The sequence below is a fragment of the Mobula hypostoma genome, chromosome 1, assembly GCF_963921235.1.
Source record: "Mobula hypostoma chromosome 1, sMobHyp1.1, whole genome shotgun sequence".
NCBI classification, from domain to species: domain Eukaryota; kingdom Metazoa; phylum Chordata; class Chondrichthyes; order Myliobatiformes; family Myliobatidae; genus Mobula; species Mobula hypostoma.
Window position 1 is genome coordinate 85,856,377 of NC_086097.1, and position 18,061 is coordinate 85,874,437.

General features: G+C 38.9%; 1 protein-coding gene across 6 annotated transcripts in view; it reads left to right on the forward strand.

The window, feature by feature from the left end:
* The window catches only part of LOC134358785 (spermine oxidase-like), a 31,245-nt gene extending 19,638 nt beyond the window's left edge, over positions 1-11,607 (forward strand). For 4 of the 6 annotated variants that reach the window (XM_063071747.1, XM_063071314.1, XM_063071399.1 and 1 more), the window contains 3 exons: positions 2,007-2,119; positions 7,050-7,213; positions 11,135-11,605. In XM_063071747.1, the coding sequence (XP_062927817.1) occupies positions 2,007-2,119; positions 7,050-7,213; positions 11,135-11,257 (400 nt within the window). In that variant the 3' untranslated portion in view covers positions 11,258-11,605. Of the gene's footprint in view, positions 1-2,006; positions 2,120-7,049; positions 7,214-11,134 lie in introns of all 6 variants that reach the window. The other 2 variants (XM_063071656.1, XM_063071485.1) reach the window with 2 other exon arrangements.
* The last annotated feature ends 6,454 nt before the right edge of the window (positions 11,608-18,061 follow it).

The window sequence follows — 18,061 nt, forward strand, 5'->3', positions numbered from 1 at the left end:
ATTAGGGGACTGTTCAACAGGTTCAACAATAAAAGGGTATAGACATCTGGAAAGGATGAAAAGCCTAAATCTTTTTATCTCGATAGAAGAGGCCAGGTGTGACTGAATAGAAGTCATTAAATTCAGAAAGATTTTAATGGAATGAATACAGAGAAGGAGAAGTCCACAACCAAGCACCCAGTAAAGAAGTTAGAAGAAACTTCTTTACTCAAAGAGTACCAGGTGTGTGGCACACACTGGCACAAAGGGCACTTGAAGTGAATGGTATAGTTGTATCTAAGAGGAGGCTGGAGAAGAATATGAGGGAAAATAGAATGGAGGTTTATGCTGATGAGGAAAGTCAGGAAGAGATTTGAGTGAAGCACAAATGGCAGTATGTATTGGCTAGGTTGAATGGGCTGTTTCTCTGCAGTATATACTACAGAAACGATGATGATGATGATGACGTCGACTCAGCTGAGAGGCCAGCATCGGTCATTTTCATGCCTTACAAGGCACAGTTCGAAAGGCTGTGTGGGGCGCCACTCCTTGCACAGACATTTCACAGTATTATTTTATGAGGCCGAGTTGCGAGCTCGACATCAACCTGGCGCGGATGGAGAGCATGCACGGGGGTGGTCTGTCACTGGATCGAACTCAGGAACCTCCGTTCTCGAGCCTGGCGCTGATCTCACTGTGCCACCAGCCGAAACAATTGTGCATTAAGCACGTTTTCTGAGGTTTAATGATAGCACTCTGTATAAATGTATCATTGTGTTATGATGCTAAGCTGCCCACACCAGGAAAACCTTGAATTCTAATTCTGTCCCAAGTTACCGCTGGTCCCAACGCCATCAAGGTGGGAGCTTGGTAGGAAGGGAAGCAGCCATAGTTCCTATGTTGGATTCTTCAGAAGGCCCTGTTAGAAAATGCAAGTAGAAATACTGGGTAAAAATAGGTGCCTGTCTGTAATGACATCAAAATGACACATCAATAATGTCCATTGATTGGCCTTAAGATTACTGAATTGCACAGGTTTCAATAGAGGGCCAATGGGGAGAAATGGTTTACAGAATGTAAGGTATTCATATTCTGCCTTACAATTTAGCAAAGATCCTCATGCATTTGCCAACATGTTCTAATCAACATTTATAAGTTTTTCTCCATTCTTCCAACTAAAGTGATTAGCTGCACACTTTCTAAAATTATTTTTCATCTTCCTTCTTCAGTGATTACCAGCTTGTATCCCTTTGCAAATGTTCTGTATCATTCTGCACTTTTCCACCTAACTTTATATGGAATGCAAACATGAAAACACAGCACACTATCTTTCAATCTGTCATACTGCAGTTCTAGAACTTTACCCAAGAGCAAAACAGTCCCTTCATCACTGGAATCAAATCCAGTAGTTTACATATTCTAATGGCCAGATCATCTTCCTGGTTCAAATAGTCTTAATTTCTGTGGATTATTAAATTACTTCTATGTTAAATTAAGCAGCCTGTACCACTGTGAATGCTGGAGCAATTTGCATAATAGTGTTTATTCTGGCATCAGATTGACCAGTTTGATTCAAAGACGGGTTTTGAATGATATGGAAAACCATTCATGAAGTAGCATAGAATGATCTTGTATCGTTGAAATTCTAAGTTTTTGTTCAGAATGCATGAGAAAAAGTCCTTAACCACATTGTGAAACATAAAAAACAGCCCTTCCTCTCAGGGCATCACTTGGATAAATCCAGGGTTTATCAAACAGTCAAATCAGCTGCGAAGAGCACTCTTCAATGTCAGAGAGCCTGCTTATTGTACTGTTATGATTTAATGGGAAGTATTATTACTCTAGGTTATCTGTTATGCTTTGTGATTAAGCATGGATCTCCATGCCTAGCAGTTAGAAGTTTAGGTTTATGTATACTATTAAGTACATCAATGAGAATGCATTGCCAGCGTTTTTTTTTGCATTTACAATATTTTTTTTAAACACTACAATGCCCAGCACCTAAAGCTTGTCGCTTGCTTTCAAAGATATGGGCATGTTCTTGTGGGAACAATCTCTGGAAAAGAGGCAGAATTTGTAGAATCGTTGAATCCGCAAGAAGTAGCTTCAAGATGCACCTACCTTTTCAGACAATTTACAGGTATGAATTCGAATATAACCTATCATATAATACATTAGTAGAAGAAATGCTCTGATTAGATCAACTTGTTTGGTTTCTACAAATTACCTGCCTTTTTCTTTAAAAAAAAAGGTCTTGGTTAAAGGATTGTATATTTACAAGGGACTTGAGAGATTTTTTTTAAAATAGAAAGTGGCAGAAATCTGAATGTATTTTCTGAGGAATTAGTGGAGACAGGAATCCCACAACATTTGATAAGTGTTTAGATGAGCTTGTGAAATGCCAGAGCATGAAAGCCTCATATTGTATCAAGCTTAGTAATAGACAACAGGTACATGGACAGTGTGTATTAAAAGAACTGGGCTCAATGATGCATGACTCTATGGCTCCACAAGTTTTTGAATAATAATCTCCTAGGCAGCAGTTCCATTAATATTCAATCTTAATGGTAAAACGCCTATGTTTTGAATTAGGCTACTGCACTTGGTACAAGGAGAAGTGATGATGTTGGTTTATTATAATTGATATTTGTTGTGAAATTTATTTTGTGGCAGCAGTATAGTACAAGAATAAAAATTATGAATTTTCAATAAATAAATAGTATGAAAGATGAATAAAAAGTTAGTGTTCATGATTTCATGGACCATTCAGAAAAGCGATGATAGAGGGAAAGAGGCTATTCCTAAAATAATGAGTGTAGGTCTTCAGACTACTGTAGCTCCTGCCTGATAATAGTAAGGCAAAGAGACCATGATACAGATGGTGAGAGGCTTTAATAAAATGAAACAGAATTGATTAGAGAGCTGAAGGTAAAAGAACTCTTCGGGGAAAGTGATCATAATAAGATCAAATTCACTCTGAAAATTGAGGAGAAGCTAAAGTCAGATGTATCAGTATTACAGTGGAGTAAAGGGAATTAGAGTCATGAAAGAGGAGTTGGCCAGAATTGAGTGGAAAAGAACACTGGCAAGGATGATGGCAGAGCAGCAAAGGCTGGAATTTCTGGAAGGAATTTCTGGAAGGAATTCTGGAAGGAATTTGGAATTTGGAATCCCAAATTGGAAGAAGTATTCTAAAAGCAAGATGACAGAACTGTGGCTAACAAGAAAAGTCCAAGCCAACTTGAAAGCCAAAGAGAAGGCATATAATAGAGCAAAAATTAATGGGAAGTTTGAGGATTGGGAAGTTTTTAAATCCAACAGAAGACAACTAAAAAAGTCATTAAGACGATAAAGATGGAATACAAAAGTAAACTAGTCAATAATATTAAAGAGGATACCATAAGTTTCTTCAGGTGCATAAAGTGTAAAAGGGAGGCTAGAGTGTGTATCAGACTGCTGGAAAATATGCTGGGGAGGTAGTAATGGGGGAAAAGGAAATGGCAGATGAACTGAGTAAATATTTTGTATCAGTCTTCACTGAGGAAGACTCTAGCAGTATGGTGGAAGTTCCAGATGTCAGGGGTCAGGGGTCAGAACTGTGTGAAGTTACCATTAATAGAGAGAAGGTTCTTGGGAAAGTGAAAGGTAGATAAGTCACCTGGACCAGATGGTGTACACTCCCAGGGTTCTGAAAGAGGTGGCTGAAGAGATAGTGGGGACAAGGTGTCACACATGAGACTGCTTAAGAAGCTATGAGCCCAAGGTGTTAGAGGAAAGATGCTAGCATGGATAAAGAATGGCTGATTGGCAGGAGGCAAAGAGTGGGAATAAAGGGAGCCTTTTCTAGTTAGCTGCGGTGACTTGTGGTGTTCCACAGGGGTTTCTGTTGGGACAGATTTTTTTACATTATACGTCAATGATTTGGATGATGGAATTCATGGCTTTATTGCATAGTTTGCAGATGATATGAAGATAGGTGGAAAGCAGGTAGTTTTGAGGAAGTAGAAAGGCTACAGAGGACTTAAACAGATTAGGAGAATGTTGGGAGTGTATGGTCATGCACTTTGTTAGAAGAAATGAAAGGGTTGACTCTTTTCTAAATGGTGAGAAAATACAAAAACCTGAGGTGCCAAAGGACTTGGGAATGTTTGTGCTAGATTCCCTAGAAGTTAATTTACAGTGTCACGTGACTGGCAACAATGTATATAGAAATGAGTCAGGTTTTATAAACAAATAAACATTTATTAAACTCTGCTCAATATTAGTAAAAGATAAACAAATGAAAACTTTAACCGGAAGTAAACTGCTATGCAGCCATTTAACAAACCGCCAAACACGGTACTAGTTCTTAAAGCGGTAAATGCAAACACAGTCTTAAAGTGGTAAATTAGAACAGTCTTAGAATGATAAATTTTAAAGTCCAGGAGATTTATACAGTAAATTAGGAGAGACTTTCCTGAGGTAAAGAATTCCTCGAAGACTTGACGTTACTGCAATCCCAGCCGGAACCTGCCTTGGCCGCTGGATTCATGACGACGGAAATAAAACAGTTTAAAGGAACTGACTTTTTCCTCTGTAGAATACACACTGCACAACCTTTCCTGCTTTAGCAGAGGTTATCTCATGCAGATCACTCTTTCTTGAATGAAGATTCAATAATGGTCGATCCTCTCCAATACCGCCGAACGATATCAGCTTTACTCAACTCCTTCAGGTTCCATACCTTAGTAATGTCTTCACTCTCCAATACTACTGAAAAGGTACACCAACAAAGCTAGCAGCTATTGTTGAAACTGCCGGCCCAACACTTCTGTACCTTACAATAAAAAGTAAAACTCTGTTCTAAAACTAAACTGCGTCATGGGACAAATACGCAACATTTGCAGAGTATCTGACTGATGATTTAAACTGAAACTAACTGCGTCACCGGGGGGTCTACCTTTATATACCTGGTGAGAACAGGTCATCACGTGACCTCACATCGGCAGGAAAATTACATCATGCGACCTCCGCAAGACCATTACATCACCTTCATAAGACAGTCACAAGATATCCATGAGGTATGTAATAACAAGTTGAACCTGTAGTGAGGAAGGCAAATGTGATGTTAGCATTCATTTCAAAAGGATTAGAATACAAAAGCAAGGATGTAATGTTGAGATTTTATAAAGCGCTGGTGAGGCCTCACTTGGGAGTATCGGGAGCGGTATTGGGCCTCTTATCCAAGAAAGGTTGTGCTGAAACTGGCAACACACATCAAAGTTGCTGGTGAATGCAGCAGGCCAGGCAGCATCTCTAGGAAGAGGTACAGTCGACGTTTTGGGCCGAGACCCTTCGTCAGGACTAACTGAAGGAAGAGCTAGTAAGAGATTTGAAAGTGGCAGGGGGAGGGGGAGATCCAAAATGATAGGAGAAGACAGGAGAGGGAGGGATGGAGCCAAGAGCTGGACAGGTGATTGGCAAAAGGGATATGAGAGAATCATGGGACAGGAGGCCCAGGGAGAAGGAAAGGGGGAGGGGGGGAAAACCCAGAGGATGGGCAAGAGGTATAGTCAGAGGGACAGAGGGAGAAAAAGGAGAGAGAGAGAAAGAATGTGTGTATATAAATAAATAACGGATGGGGTACGAGGGGGAGGTGGGGCGTTAGCAGAAGTTAGAGAAGTCAATGTTCATGCCATTGAAACTGGGGAGGGTTCAAAGAATGTTCGTGAAAATGATTCCAGGATTGAATGGCTTGTCATATGATAAATGAGGGATGACTTAATTAAACCCTATTGAATGGTGAAAGACCTTGATAGAGTTGATGGTGAGAGAGCGTAAGACAAGAGGACACAGCCTCAGACAGAGGGACTTCTTTTTAGAATGGACATGAGGAGGAATTTCTTTAGAGATTGGTGAATCAGTGGAATTCTTTGTCAGACGCAGCTGTGGAAGCCAAGTCTTTATGTATGTTTAAGGCAGAGGTTGACAGATTCTTGACTGGTCAGGGCATGAAGGAATATGGGGAGAAGGCAGGAAAGTGGGGCTGAGAGGTAAATTGGATCAGCCGTGATGATATGGCGGAGCAGACTCATTGGATCAAATGACCTAATTTTGCTCCTACATCTTATAATCTTATATTGGATGCTGCCTTCTTGAGACACCTCCTGTTAAAGATGTTCTCGATGATGGGGAGGGTTGCGCCCAGGGTGGAACTGACCGAGTCTTTACATCCCATGTGATCTCTGCAGCCAAACAGCACGTCGTGTTTAAAGATGTTTGCTATTCAGAGATACAGCTTAGATGAGGAAAAGGATTAAGTAATACATTCAGTTAAACTACTGTATAGGAATTTACGAGATGGAGTAAAATTTTTAAAAAGTAAATTTTTAAAAATTAACATTTTATGTCCATTTATGCAACTCAGTACTGTCCAGAGCCCCTAGTGGAGAGACTGGCAGCAAAGCTGAATGTCAGATAAATGTTAATTTGAAATGTTGCTGATCTTACTTGAGACTTTTTAAAAAATGCCGGCTGCATGAATCAAGTTTATCTTACATTCAGTGTTTTAGTAAAGGGTTGCGCAACAATGTTAATCATCACTGAGCAGTCCCAAACTCTCATCAAAGGCAGATGACTGCAACATTATGGATATGAAATGGTGGAGAATAATTTTGTATAGTTAGAATAAAAATGTTTTGTTTGTCATGGGTGAGAAATGCCTTTAACAACGTTGTAAATTTTACAATAACCCTACTCATCACAGCAATCAGTTGTCACTTATACATTTGTGGTTTATCTAACAATGAAGTCTCTTCATATGTTGAGCGCGTGGCCAGCATTCTTCCACACCTGTAATGGTGCCAGCTGGTTTAACCTGGAAGTACGTTTTCTAGTTTATTAATCCCTACTAGTTAACGCTGTAAGAACATTGTAGAGATATTTTAGACAATATTGACTTATACCTTTCACATCTGGCTTAACATGTAAATAAAAAGCAGCCACTTTCTTAATTAAAAGTGATGAGAAATACATTTTTCTATTTTGGAAAAAGATGTACTACATCTATTTTCTGTTGGGATATTTTTTAGGGAGATCTTCGCTGCCTGAACTGAAGAGTGTTTATGTAACAAAATGGTTCAGTAACCCATATACTCGTGGCTCTTATTCCCATATATCCATCACTTCAACCGGTGCTATGATAGACCAGCTTGCTGAACCTCTACCACAGGCAACAGAAGGAAGTTCTTCTCCAGTAAGTGATGGCATAGAACATGCTAGTGACTGAAGCAACTTTCTTAGAGTCCTATTTAGATTTAGTACATAGAACAGTACAGCACATAAGAAGTCCTTCAGCCCACAAAGTTGTGCCAACCTTATGACCTATTCCAAGATCGATCTAATCTTTTCCTCTCCAATAGCCTTCCATTTTTCTTTCCTCCATGTGCCTATCTAAGAATCTCCTAAGTGTCCCCAAGGTACTGTAACTGCCTCTACCAGCACCCTTGGCCCTGTATCCCATGCACCTAGCACTTGGTGTAAAAAGTCTACCTCCGACAATCCCCTATGCTTTCCTCCAATCACCTTAAAATTATGCTCCCTCATATTAGCCACTTCTGGCCAAGGAAAAGGTCTCTGGCTCTCCACTCTATCTATGTGCCTCCTTGTATACCTCTATCATATACATTTGATTTAAAGTACACTTTCTCGCTCAAGCCTGCTTACCTCCTCTACTGTTAGTGATAAGTGGAAGGCCTCCGTTTAACCTCCAATTTCACGACACAATACAAGAGCCTTGATGTTGCTCCCCTACAGACTATTCATGCGCTTGGATCAATTCCTTTTTAATGCGAGTACATGTACACATTATAGCAGAAGTCACAGAACAGGGAACATAAATAATAGCCTAGACTAATGTTTTATTCACTTCTTCCCAAGCAAAACTGTTAAAAACTACAGTAGAAAAACTTGACTTTGGCAATACTTTGCATAGATTACTGATTCATAACTCACAGCTTTATGTGCACGATTCCACTTTATTGGCAATCTCTTTCAGTGAATGTAGTTTAGCAGAATTAGACCATTCGGCCCATCGAGCCTGCTCTGCCATATCATCAAGGCTGATCCAATTTTCCTCTCAGCTCCAATCTCCTGCATTCTCCCCATATTTCTTCATACCCTGACCCATCAAGAATCTGTCAACCTCTGCTTTACATACACATAAAGGCTTGGCCTCCACAGCTGCATGTGGTGAAGAATTCCACAGATTCACCACTCTCTGGCTAAAGAAATTGCTCATCTCCATTCTAAAAGGGTGCCCCTCTGTCTGAGGCTGCGTCCTCTGGTCTTAGACTCTCTCACCATCTAGTCTATCAAGTCCCAAGGACTTCCAAATCCCTTGTGCCTCAGTTTTTTATATTTTCTTGCCATTTAGAAAACAGTCAACCCTTTCATTTCTTCTACCAAAGTACATGACCATACACTTCCTGACACTGTATTCCATCTGCCATTTCTTTGCACATTCTCCTGATCTGTCTAAGTCCTTCTGTAGTCTCTCTACTTCCTCAAAACTACCTGCCCCTCCAGTTATCTTCATATCATCTTCATACTTGGCAACAAAGCCTTCAATTCCATCATCCAAATCATTGACATGTAATGTAAAATAAATCAGTCCCAACACAAACCCCTGTGGTACACTACTAGTCACCAGCAGCCAGCCAGAAAAGGCTCCCTTTATTCCAGCTCTTTATTCAGCCATTGCTTTAAGCAGGTTAGAATCTTCCCAGTAATGCCATGGGCTCATAGCTTGTTAAGCAGCCTCATGTATGGCAATTTGTCAAAGGCCTTCTGGAAATCCAAGTACACAATATCAACCAATTCTCCTTTGTCTATCCTGCTTGTTATTACTTCAAAGAATTCCACCAGATTTTTCAGGCAAGATTTTACCTTGATGAAACTATGCTAACTACAGTCCATTTTATCATGTGCCTTGAGACCTCATCTTTAATAAATTGACTCCAACATCTTTCCAACCACTGACATTAGACTAACTGGTCTATAGTTTCCTTTCTTCTACATTTCTCCCTTTTTAAAGAGTGAAGTGACATTTGCAATTTTCCAGTCTTCCAGAATCTGGTGATTCTTGAAAGATTATTACTAATGTCTCCACAATCTCTTCAGCCACTTCTTTCAGAACTTTGGGGTGTACATCATCTGGTCCAGGTGACTTACCTACCTTTAGACCTTTCAGTTTCCCAAGAAACTTCTCGCTCGACATGGTAACTTCACAGATTTCATGTCCCCTGACACTTGGAACTTCCAGCACACTGCTAGTGTCTTCCACGGTGAAGACTGATGCAAAATACTTATTCAGTTCTTCCACTGTTTCATTATCCCCTATTACTACCTCTCCAGCATTGTTTTCCAGCAGTCCAATATTCACTCTCCCCACTCTTTTGCACTTTATGTACCTGAAGAAATTTTTGGTATCCTCTTTAATATTACTGGCTACCTTACTTTCGTATTCTATCTTTACCTTCTTAAAGGTTTTTTCAGTTGCCTTCTGCTGGTTTTTAAAAGCTTCCCAATCCTCAAACTTCACACTAATTTTTGGTGTGTTATATGCCCTCTCTTTGGCTTTTATGTTGGCTTTGACTACTTTTCTTAACCATGATTGTGTCATCTTGCTTCTAGAATACTTTTTCCTTGTTGGGATATATATATCCTGTGCCTTCCGACTTGCTTCCAGAAATTCCAGCCATTGCTGCTCTGCCATCATCCCTGCCAGTGTTATTTTCCAATCAATCCTGACCAACTGCTCTCTTATACTTCCCTTTACTCCACTGTAATACTGATACATCTGACCTTAGGCAGTAAATCCCAATTGTTCTTCACATCTCCACAATAAAGAAATATGCACAAATCATTATGAAGTGTGATTTGGATGATATCTTGCAGCTGGCTACAGTATTTCTTGTATTATGAACATATAAATTACAAATTTTTACAACCACTTTATTGACCCTGTGATATTTATGAAGCTATAATTTGCTAAATGTCCAATGCACCATTCTCTGCCCATGGTAATTCATTGTATCAAAAATCTCATAATCCTATAATGCATTTTGCCCACTCTTCTCAACTTATAAAAATTTGCTCAAAATATTTTTGGTTATTTTGCTTTTTGTTTAAATGAAGAACCAGTTCTAAGCAATTAAATCTAACTTTAAGGTCAAAAGTTCAAAGCTTCTATACCCTAGATTTTGCGACTAACCAGTTAACAATGGACGAAAACACAATGCACTTGTGAGTCTGCCAAATTCTACAGTAACATCTGTATTACAGACACGATTTGCTCTGCTTTCCCCAGCTCCATTTTTGGGTGCCATTTTATGGACCAAGGCTTCCCAAGTTTTTTTATGCCATGGACCCCTAGCATTAACCATAAGGTCCGTGGACCCCAGTTTGGGAACCCTTTATAGTTTTTTGTTCTAGTTCCTGTTCTTCACGTGCTAGCATCGAATGAACATTTGGGCAGAAAGGCTAAAATCAAAAGGCTACATCGCTTACAGGAAACTGAAAATCTGCAAGTGCTGTAAACACTTCAGTAAGGCAGCAACTGTGGAAGAAGAGCCAGCTAGCATTTCAGATCAGAGACCTTTCAATACGAGGGATTATCTGCAAACAGTTTTTGACTGTTTCTCTTTCCTTAGATGCCTAATCTGCTATTTTTTGTTTTTAGTTCAATCTGGTTTCATCTGGCTCCTTATACTGTACATCTATCAGAGCTAAATCAGCAAAGTGAACCTAGGCCATTTTCTTTAACTCTGCAGTGACAAACCCATGTTTATTTCACTTTGGATGAGTTCTGTAGATTTACACTTTTCATCAGATCTAAGATTTTCTTGGCCTGTCTTGCTGTTATATTTTTGTGAAAATTTAATTGGCCATAGTGTTGGGAGAACGGACTTCAGATCATAAATTATACTTACCTCATCCATCAAGGCTGTGAATGAGGCATTCTGGGCAATCATTGCCTTGTAGTCTATTGAATGAGGCTAATACAACCAGCAGAACCTCTTGCTGTGGGTTAAATGGAAAAAGTTGCATTCATTCCAATGTTGCCATCCCTGATACTGATGAACATTCATCATGTCACCATGTACTCTCATTCCAGATGTTGCAGGTTTTATTTGCCGGTGAAGCAACACATCGAAGCTACCACAGCACCACTCATGGAGCCCTGCTGTCTGGCTGGAGGGAGGCAACTCGATTAATAGATCACTACTCCACGAAATGAATTTCCAAAATCGAAGTTCTGAATCTTCAAGTCTTTCATTTCTTTGATTTGCTGCATTAAAAATTAATCATGTTTTGTCTAAAAGCCTTTCAGTGAGAAAACATTTCAAAGATGAATCAACTCTGCTTAAGAACGTTTTAGACATGTTCGTCAATTTTGATTTGACTTATGTTCACTTGATAATGTGAGTAAAATCTTTGACAACTAATACATTTTGTGCATTCCTGCTCAATCATTATCATAGACTCAATTTCTAATTGACTCATAGAACTGTGCCTCCTACTAATTTGCCCAAGTTTTTGTTATAACTTCTAGATCTGGCACATTAAAGCAAAGATTACAATTGTGCTATACACATGGTGATGCTGTGTAGTTGATATTATTTAACCAATTGGAGACAGGCTGCAAGTGTTGGAATCTGATGGAGGAACACTGTGGGTCAAGGGTAGGGGGTGTCTATGTGTCTTTCAATATTATCAATCAAGTTCCTGAAATAGGGTCTTGACTCACATCATTAACAGTTCCTCCCCACACAGATTCTGCTCAACCTATTGAATTCCTCTAGTTCTCTAACTAAATGACTGCCCTGGATCAACACTTGTGTTACACGGTAGCCCACTCACCTAGTAATACCGAAGAATAAGGCATCCTATTTAGAAAATATCAGAATACTGATCTCCAAATTAAGTGCAAATCAAATGTTTTAAATATGACAGCGCAATACAATTGAGATTATTAAAGTCTATTTGCATTGAAGTGATGCAAACATGTTAACAGCCCAAGAAAGCAAATAGTAGAGCTTGAAGGCCCCTATCATTATGAGCACACTGTGCAGATCACACTCCTCTGGCCCTGCCATCCTCCTATGAAGCTAAATTTTAGACATAACCACAGTAATTGATCTTACAAAGTCATATGGTCCTTTCTGGACCCATTTTCTTTCTTTAATTCATTCCTATATCCCTTATAAACCTCGAAGGACTCATTCAATACCAATTTCCTATGACTGAGACACACTTGCTTCTTCTCCCTGATCAAACCTTCAATATCCTTTGTTAACATCTCTGATTCTTACCCTTACAGACATGCTCATACTGAATTCTTACTGTTGCATTTAGACACCTCCCACTTGTCACATGTCATTTTCCCCTCTAGGAGCTGCTCCCACTCCCACTAGGTCCTGTCTTATATCTGCCTTCAGACAAGAGATTCCACAGATGCTGGAAATCTTGATCAACACGCTCAAAATTGCTCAGGATATCCACTTTCCTCCCATTTAAAGGCCCTATTTTGAAGACCATCCTTATTGTTTCCTATAACCGTCTTGAACCTAACTGAACTATGGTAACTGTTTCCAATGCATTCATGCACAACACTTCGATAATTTGGTCATCCTTCTTCCAGAAGATCTCGTGCAAACCCTTCTATAAAAGGATTGCCTACAGCTTCTTTAAAAGAAATGGTGCTTTATGCACTCCATTCACTCTGTTCTCTCAATCTCACTTCTTATGGTAACCAGTTGCACACAGCTTCTTGTCTTCAATTTCTGCCACAGTTTAAAATCAGATTATTGACCCTATTTAATCCCCATTGTCTAAGGCACCCCACCTAGTTCTTAGAACACTTATTCTCTTAACCATCTTTAATCTCTCCTCCACTATGCAGTCAGACTTTAACATTCTCCTACTCTCATATTTCTCACCCTTTTCATTTGTTCCACTCTCTAGCTCCTCATTGTAGTCTTGTCACCTTTCTGTAACTACTCCCTGTAGTGATCTAAAACTAGAGACTTGAGTATATAGAACATTAAGGTTATTGTACTCTATCTAGCTAGACATGTATTGTTTGTCTTTCTTCATAAGCTTGATTCACATTACTAAACAGGACACCTCCTTCTCCCTTATTGGGGAGAGAGACTGGTATGTCAAATAACAGGTGAACTAGTAGCCTTTGGGGTACTGCAAGTCTGTGTTTTTGCTTTTGCTTTGCTGCACGCGTGAGTGCTCAGTAGTGGGTGTCGATGCTTTTTTTGCTGGTGGGGAGAGGGGGGGATCATTGCTTGCTGCCACTTAACATGCAGGAGGGAGGGGAGCTGGGGGAGTTTTGGGGTTCTAACATTTAACTGTCATTCATTTTCTGGGGGTACTCCTCTGTTTTCGTGGATGGTTGCAAAAAAAAAAAATTTCAGGATATATATTGCATACATTTCTCTGACATTAAATTTACCTTTGAAACCTTTGAAAGATGCAGAGCTTGATGAGGACTATGTTATCAGCAGTGCTCTAGATTCTAAAGAAACACACAAAAGAGAAACGCCTAAAGAAAAACAAGCTTTCATTAACTTAGTAATAATAATAAAAGCAATAAACAAATTATTCACAGAAATCAGAACTAGTACGTCTCCCTTGGCAAGAAAAGATCAGTTTAAATACAATAGCATGGTTCCAAGTCAAAACATGGGTCATTAAATTGTCATTGTGTATCAATGAACTTGCTGAACTCCATAAATTACCTAGTGACTGGAGAAGTTTCCCATGTACAATGCTTTCCCTGAGGGTTCAATTGATATGTATTCACCCTCCCCTCCAAAAAAATGCATTGATGGGAAATAAGACCATAAGACATACTGTAAAAGCAGAATGAGGCCATTCTGCCCATTGAGTCAACTCCACTCCACTATTCTATCATGGTTGATTTATTATCCCCTCAACCTTGTTCCACCGTCTTCTCCTCGTAACCTTTGACACCCTTACTAATCAAGACTCCAACAACCTCTGCTTTAAATATACCCAATAACTTGACCTCTACAGCTGTTTGTAGCAATGAATTCCAGATTCACCACCCTCTGGGTAAAGAAATCCTTCCCCATCTCTGTTCTAAAGGGACATCCTTGTAGTCTGAGGCTGTGTCCTCTGGTCCTACACTATAGGAAACATTCGGTCCACATTCACTCTGTCTAGGTCTTTCAATATTCAATAGTTTCAAGAGATCCCCTCTCATTCATCTAAACTCCAACAAATACAGAACCAGTTCTTATTGCATTTAAGAATGTATTTACAATCCAACTGATTTAGCCCTCTCATAATCCATGACACAGACAATGTCATTCTACAGTAGGTCCATTAACTGTAGTGATAGACATGTAAATATTCAATATTCTCAAAACATTATTGTCATCCTAGTTCAATAGTGCAATACTAGAGAGTTTCAATCTTCTAGACTCTAGTAAAATGGGTGCAGCAGGGGTGGTTGGGAGGGAGATAATCACATTGAAACCTATGGAATATTGATAGGCTGGATAGATTGGGCATGGAGAGAATGTTTCCAATTGTGATAGAGTCTAGGACTGGAGGGCGCAGCCTCAGAATAGAAGAAAAAAACCCTCAGAAAAGAGATGACAAAGGATTTCTTCAGCTAGGTGGTGACAAATCTGTGGAATTCATTGCCACAGACAGCTGTGGAGGCAAAGTCATTAGGTGCATTTAAAGCATTCTTGATTAATAAGGGTGTGAAACATTATGGGGAAAAGGCAGGAGAATGGGGTTGTGAGGGAAAATAGATCAGCTATAAGCAAATGGTGGAGCAGACACGATGGGCTGAATGGCCCAATTGTGCTCTTACATTTTATGGTCTTATTAATTTCCTTGCCAGTGTGTAGTTGACAACTAAGGAAAATGTTTTCATCATACTAAGCATTTAATTTTCAAAACGTTGCCTGCAGCTTCCATTAATGGAAAGCACAAGATTGGCTGTGCATTCTCATCCGAGGATCACCTGCTGGGTACACATATTGACACTTACACCTTATCATTCCCTACATTTTAAAGAACGTGAAACATTTGGCTTCCCAATATGCTTTCCAGATGGGTCCTGTGTTAATAAATATAGCCGGTGGTGCTTATTTTGCAGAGAACAGAATCCCCATTGTGCTTTCCATTGTCCCTTTAGTGATTTTTTTTTGTGTATGTACTTTCCTGGAAGCTTCTTTTCTGCCTATGTACATTTGGCTTTTTCCACTCTTTTCTGTTTTCTCACAACCCTGCTTAATCCTTCTATACATCCTTATCAGTTCTTATGGTCTAGTTATTTTCACTTGCATTCCGGCCTCAGGTATGGAAAGAATAATAGATTAGAATGTTATAAACAATGCCAATAATTTTTTTTAAATCCTGCAGGAAAAACATCATAAAACAAATAAACATTTTAGTTAAATTAGCAACACCAACAAAAACAATAAAAAAAAACAATGACAAAAATCAGCAATAGTACAGTAGGTGCAAACGTCTTATGTAATGCTAGATTTTTTAATATATGGCTTCAGATCTCAACAACATCAAGGCTGTCTGGGATTACCTGAAGAGACAGAAACATGTGAGACAGCAAGAGTATGTGGAAGAAATGTAGTAAGTCACCAAAGGTGCTTGGAACAACCTACCAGCTGATAGTCTTACACAAAAAAAATGACACAGTGCTTCTAAGAGTTGCAGTTTTAAAGGCAAAAGGTGATCACATCAAATATTGATTTGATTTAGATTTTTTGTTTACTATTTGTAATTTTTTTGATATCTAGACACTTCTCAATTCCTTATTTTTCTAAGTATCTTTGCTTTTTACATAATGTTTTTACATGTGCCCAAGACTTTTGCACAGTACTATAAATCACCCTAACAAAAGTTAGATTTTATATATATATATACACACACACACATATACACATACAGAAACGTAGTATATGTGCCATTATCCAAATCCAAAAAATAGATATCATGTCATTTCATTTTTAGATTTTACTAACTTCTTGCTGTATGCAACAAATGATCAAGTGTGATTGGGAACATGTCCAACAAAGAATATTTTTTATTTTTATACAGACTGCAAAAAGCAAAACTCATGAAACATTGCTTGGCAAATGCAAAACATGTGAATCCAATTTTTTTAAGAAGTTAGCATGAGCCATTCTGCTACAAAACTATCTGCATTCCAAAAGCAGTCAGGACGAATCTCTGAGACTCTAAAAGAGGTACAGTATATAGTCTATTCAAGGAGCTGGTAAAGTGTTATTTTTTAGACTGCTGTCTGGAAGCCTGTGCAGGCAAGAGATTTACAACATAGACTACTTATAAAGTGTAAGTGGCCACCAGGAACAGCAGAAACGAGCTTTACTTCTTCTGCAACACATCATGCTTGAACACTTTTCTAATAGCTTATCATTTTAAATGACACACATTTTTATTGACCCGTCATGTTGCCACAGTTCACAGCACAAAATCACTCACCAGCAGGGACAAATCATCCCAAGTGTCTCGCCCATAATTTCTAGTTACTGTGTTAAGGATGTCATTTCCAGAAACTTGGATACAATTATCTACCCAGGTTCTCCACAGACAGCATCTAAAGAGAGGAAAGATGTTAAGTAAGAAGGATTATTTAAAATATAAAAATGGATGGCCGTGGTCAATTGTGCAGAAACTACCTCAAAAAGCTTGACCATTTTTCTCATCATTTCTTTTTATCCTTATAAGCACTTTTCTTATCCATCCAAAATCACAGCAAATTAATTCAGTAGCCCAATGTTCTCTCTCTAGACTACAAAAATATTTTAGTTTTGTGCATATAACAATAGCTGAGTTTTTCATAGCAATAGTATAGAGGAAACCATCAATAAAAAAATAAATGGCATTATACCAAACGTACATTTAGCTAGTCACTTACTTTATGAGGCTAGGCTGTGTGACACCTGTACAGTGTCACTGTGACCATTTGCTTTTTCAAGAGAAAGATTCGTAATTATTCCAGAAGCAAAATATCACAGATTCTACAAATCTAAGATTTAAAAAATAAAAGAGCTCAAAATATTTAACAGGTTGTGCAGCATCTGTCGGGAGAGAAACATTTCAGGTAAATGAGATATTTCAGAGTTCCATCTGCCCCACTGTGTATTTCCAACTCTGAGTTCTTTACACACTTCAATGCTGAATAAGGGTACCAAGGGATCATGAGCAAAGACGGGAATGTGGAGTTAAGTTAGAGATCAGCCACAGGCCATGTAGATGAGTGCTCCTAAACATACACTATACTGGTTTAGACTTCGGCATTTTCCATAATAGGTTATTGCCTGAACAAGTGGTGACAAAAAAAAACTTCTAGACCTTTTCATTTTGCACTGATGAAGGATAAAGCCTGGTTGTTTGTCTGACAATAAAAGAATGTAAATTACTGTTGGAGGGTTTCATAATGTACACACAAGAGGAAGGCACATGACATGGAATAAGCTCTTAGATCAGACACTGAAATTTTCAGTGGTTCAGTAACAGGCAGTGGGGCATTATCAGATTGATAGACAGCAGTGGCACAGCCAGATTTGTACAACAAACACCGTAAAGCCAGGTTGCCATGTTCACTTACTGGATGGTATTCAAGCCGAAAATATGGTAAGAGAATCAGTGACTTTGCTTATAAAAACTATTCCGATCCAACTTCTGCAGCTATGTCTGTGACTTACTTAAACAGGATTATATGCTGAGAGAGATGTCTTAAAGTTACCAGCAGAGTTTGATATAGTGGGGCAGCAATAATAAGTTGACAAATAAAACATGGGCATAGCCAGTACACAACCATGCTGACCACCTCTCATCCGGTCCACCCTAGTGTGCTTTCCCTGCCTAATTCAATTTCCCAATTTCAGTAGGAATATGCAATGACATCAACTGGTTTTAGGTTTTATGTCACCCAATTCTATGCCATGTGTTAAGCCTGCAGATAGTGCTGTGAAGAGGCATCAAAATATCTCCAAATATTTACAGG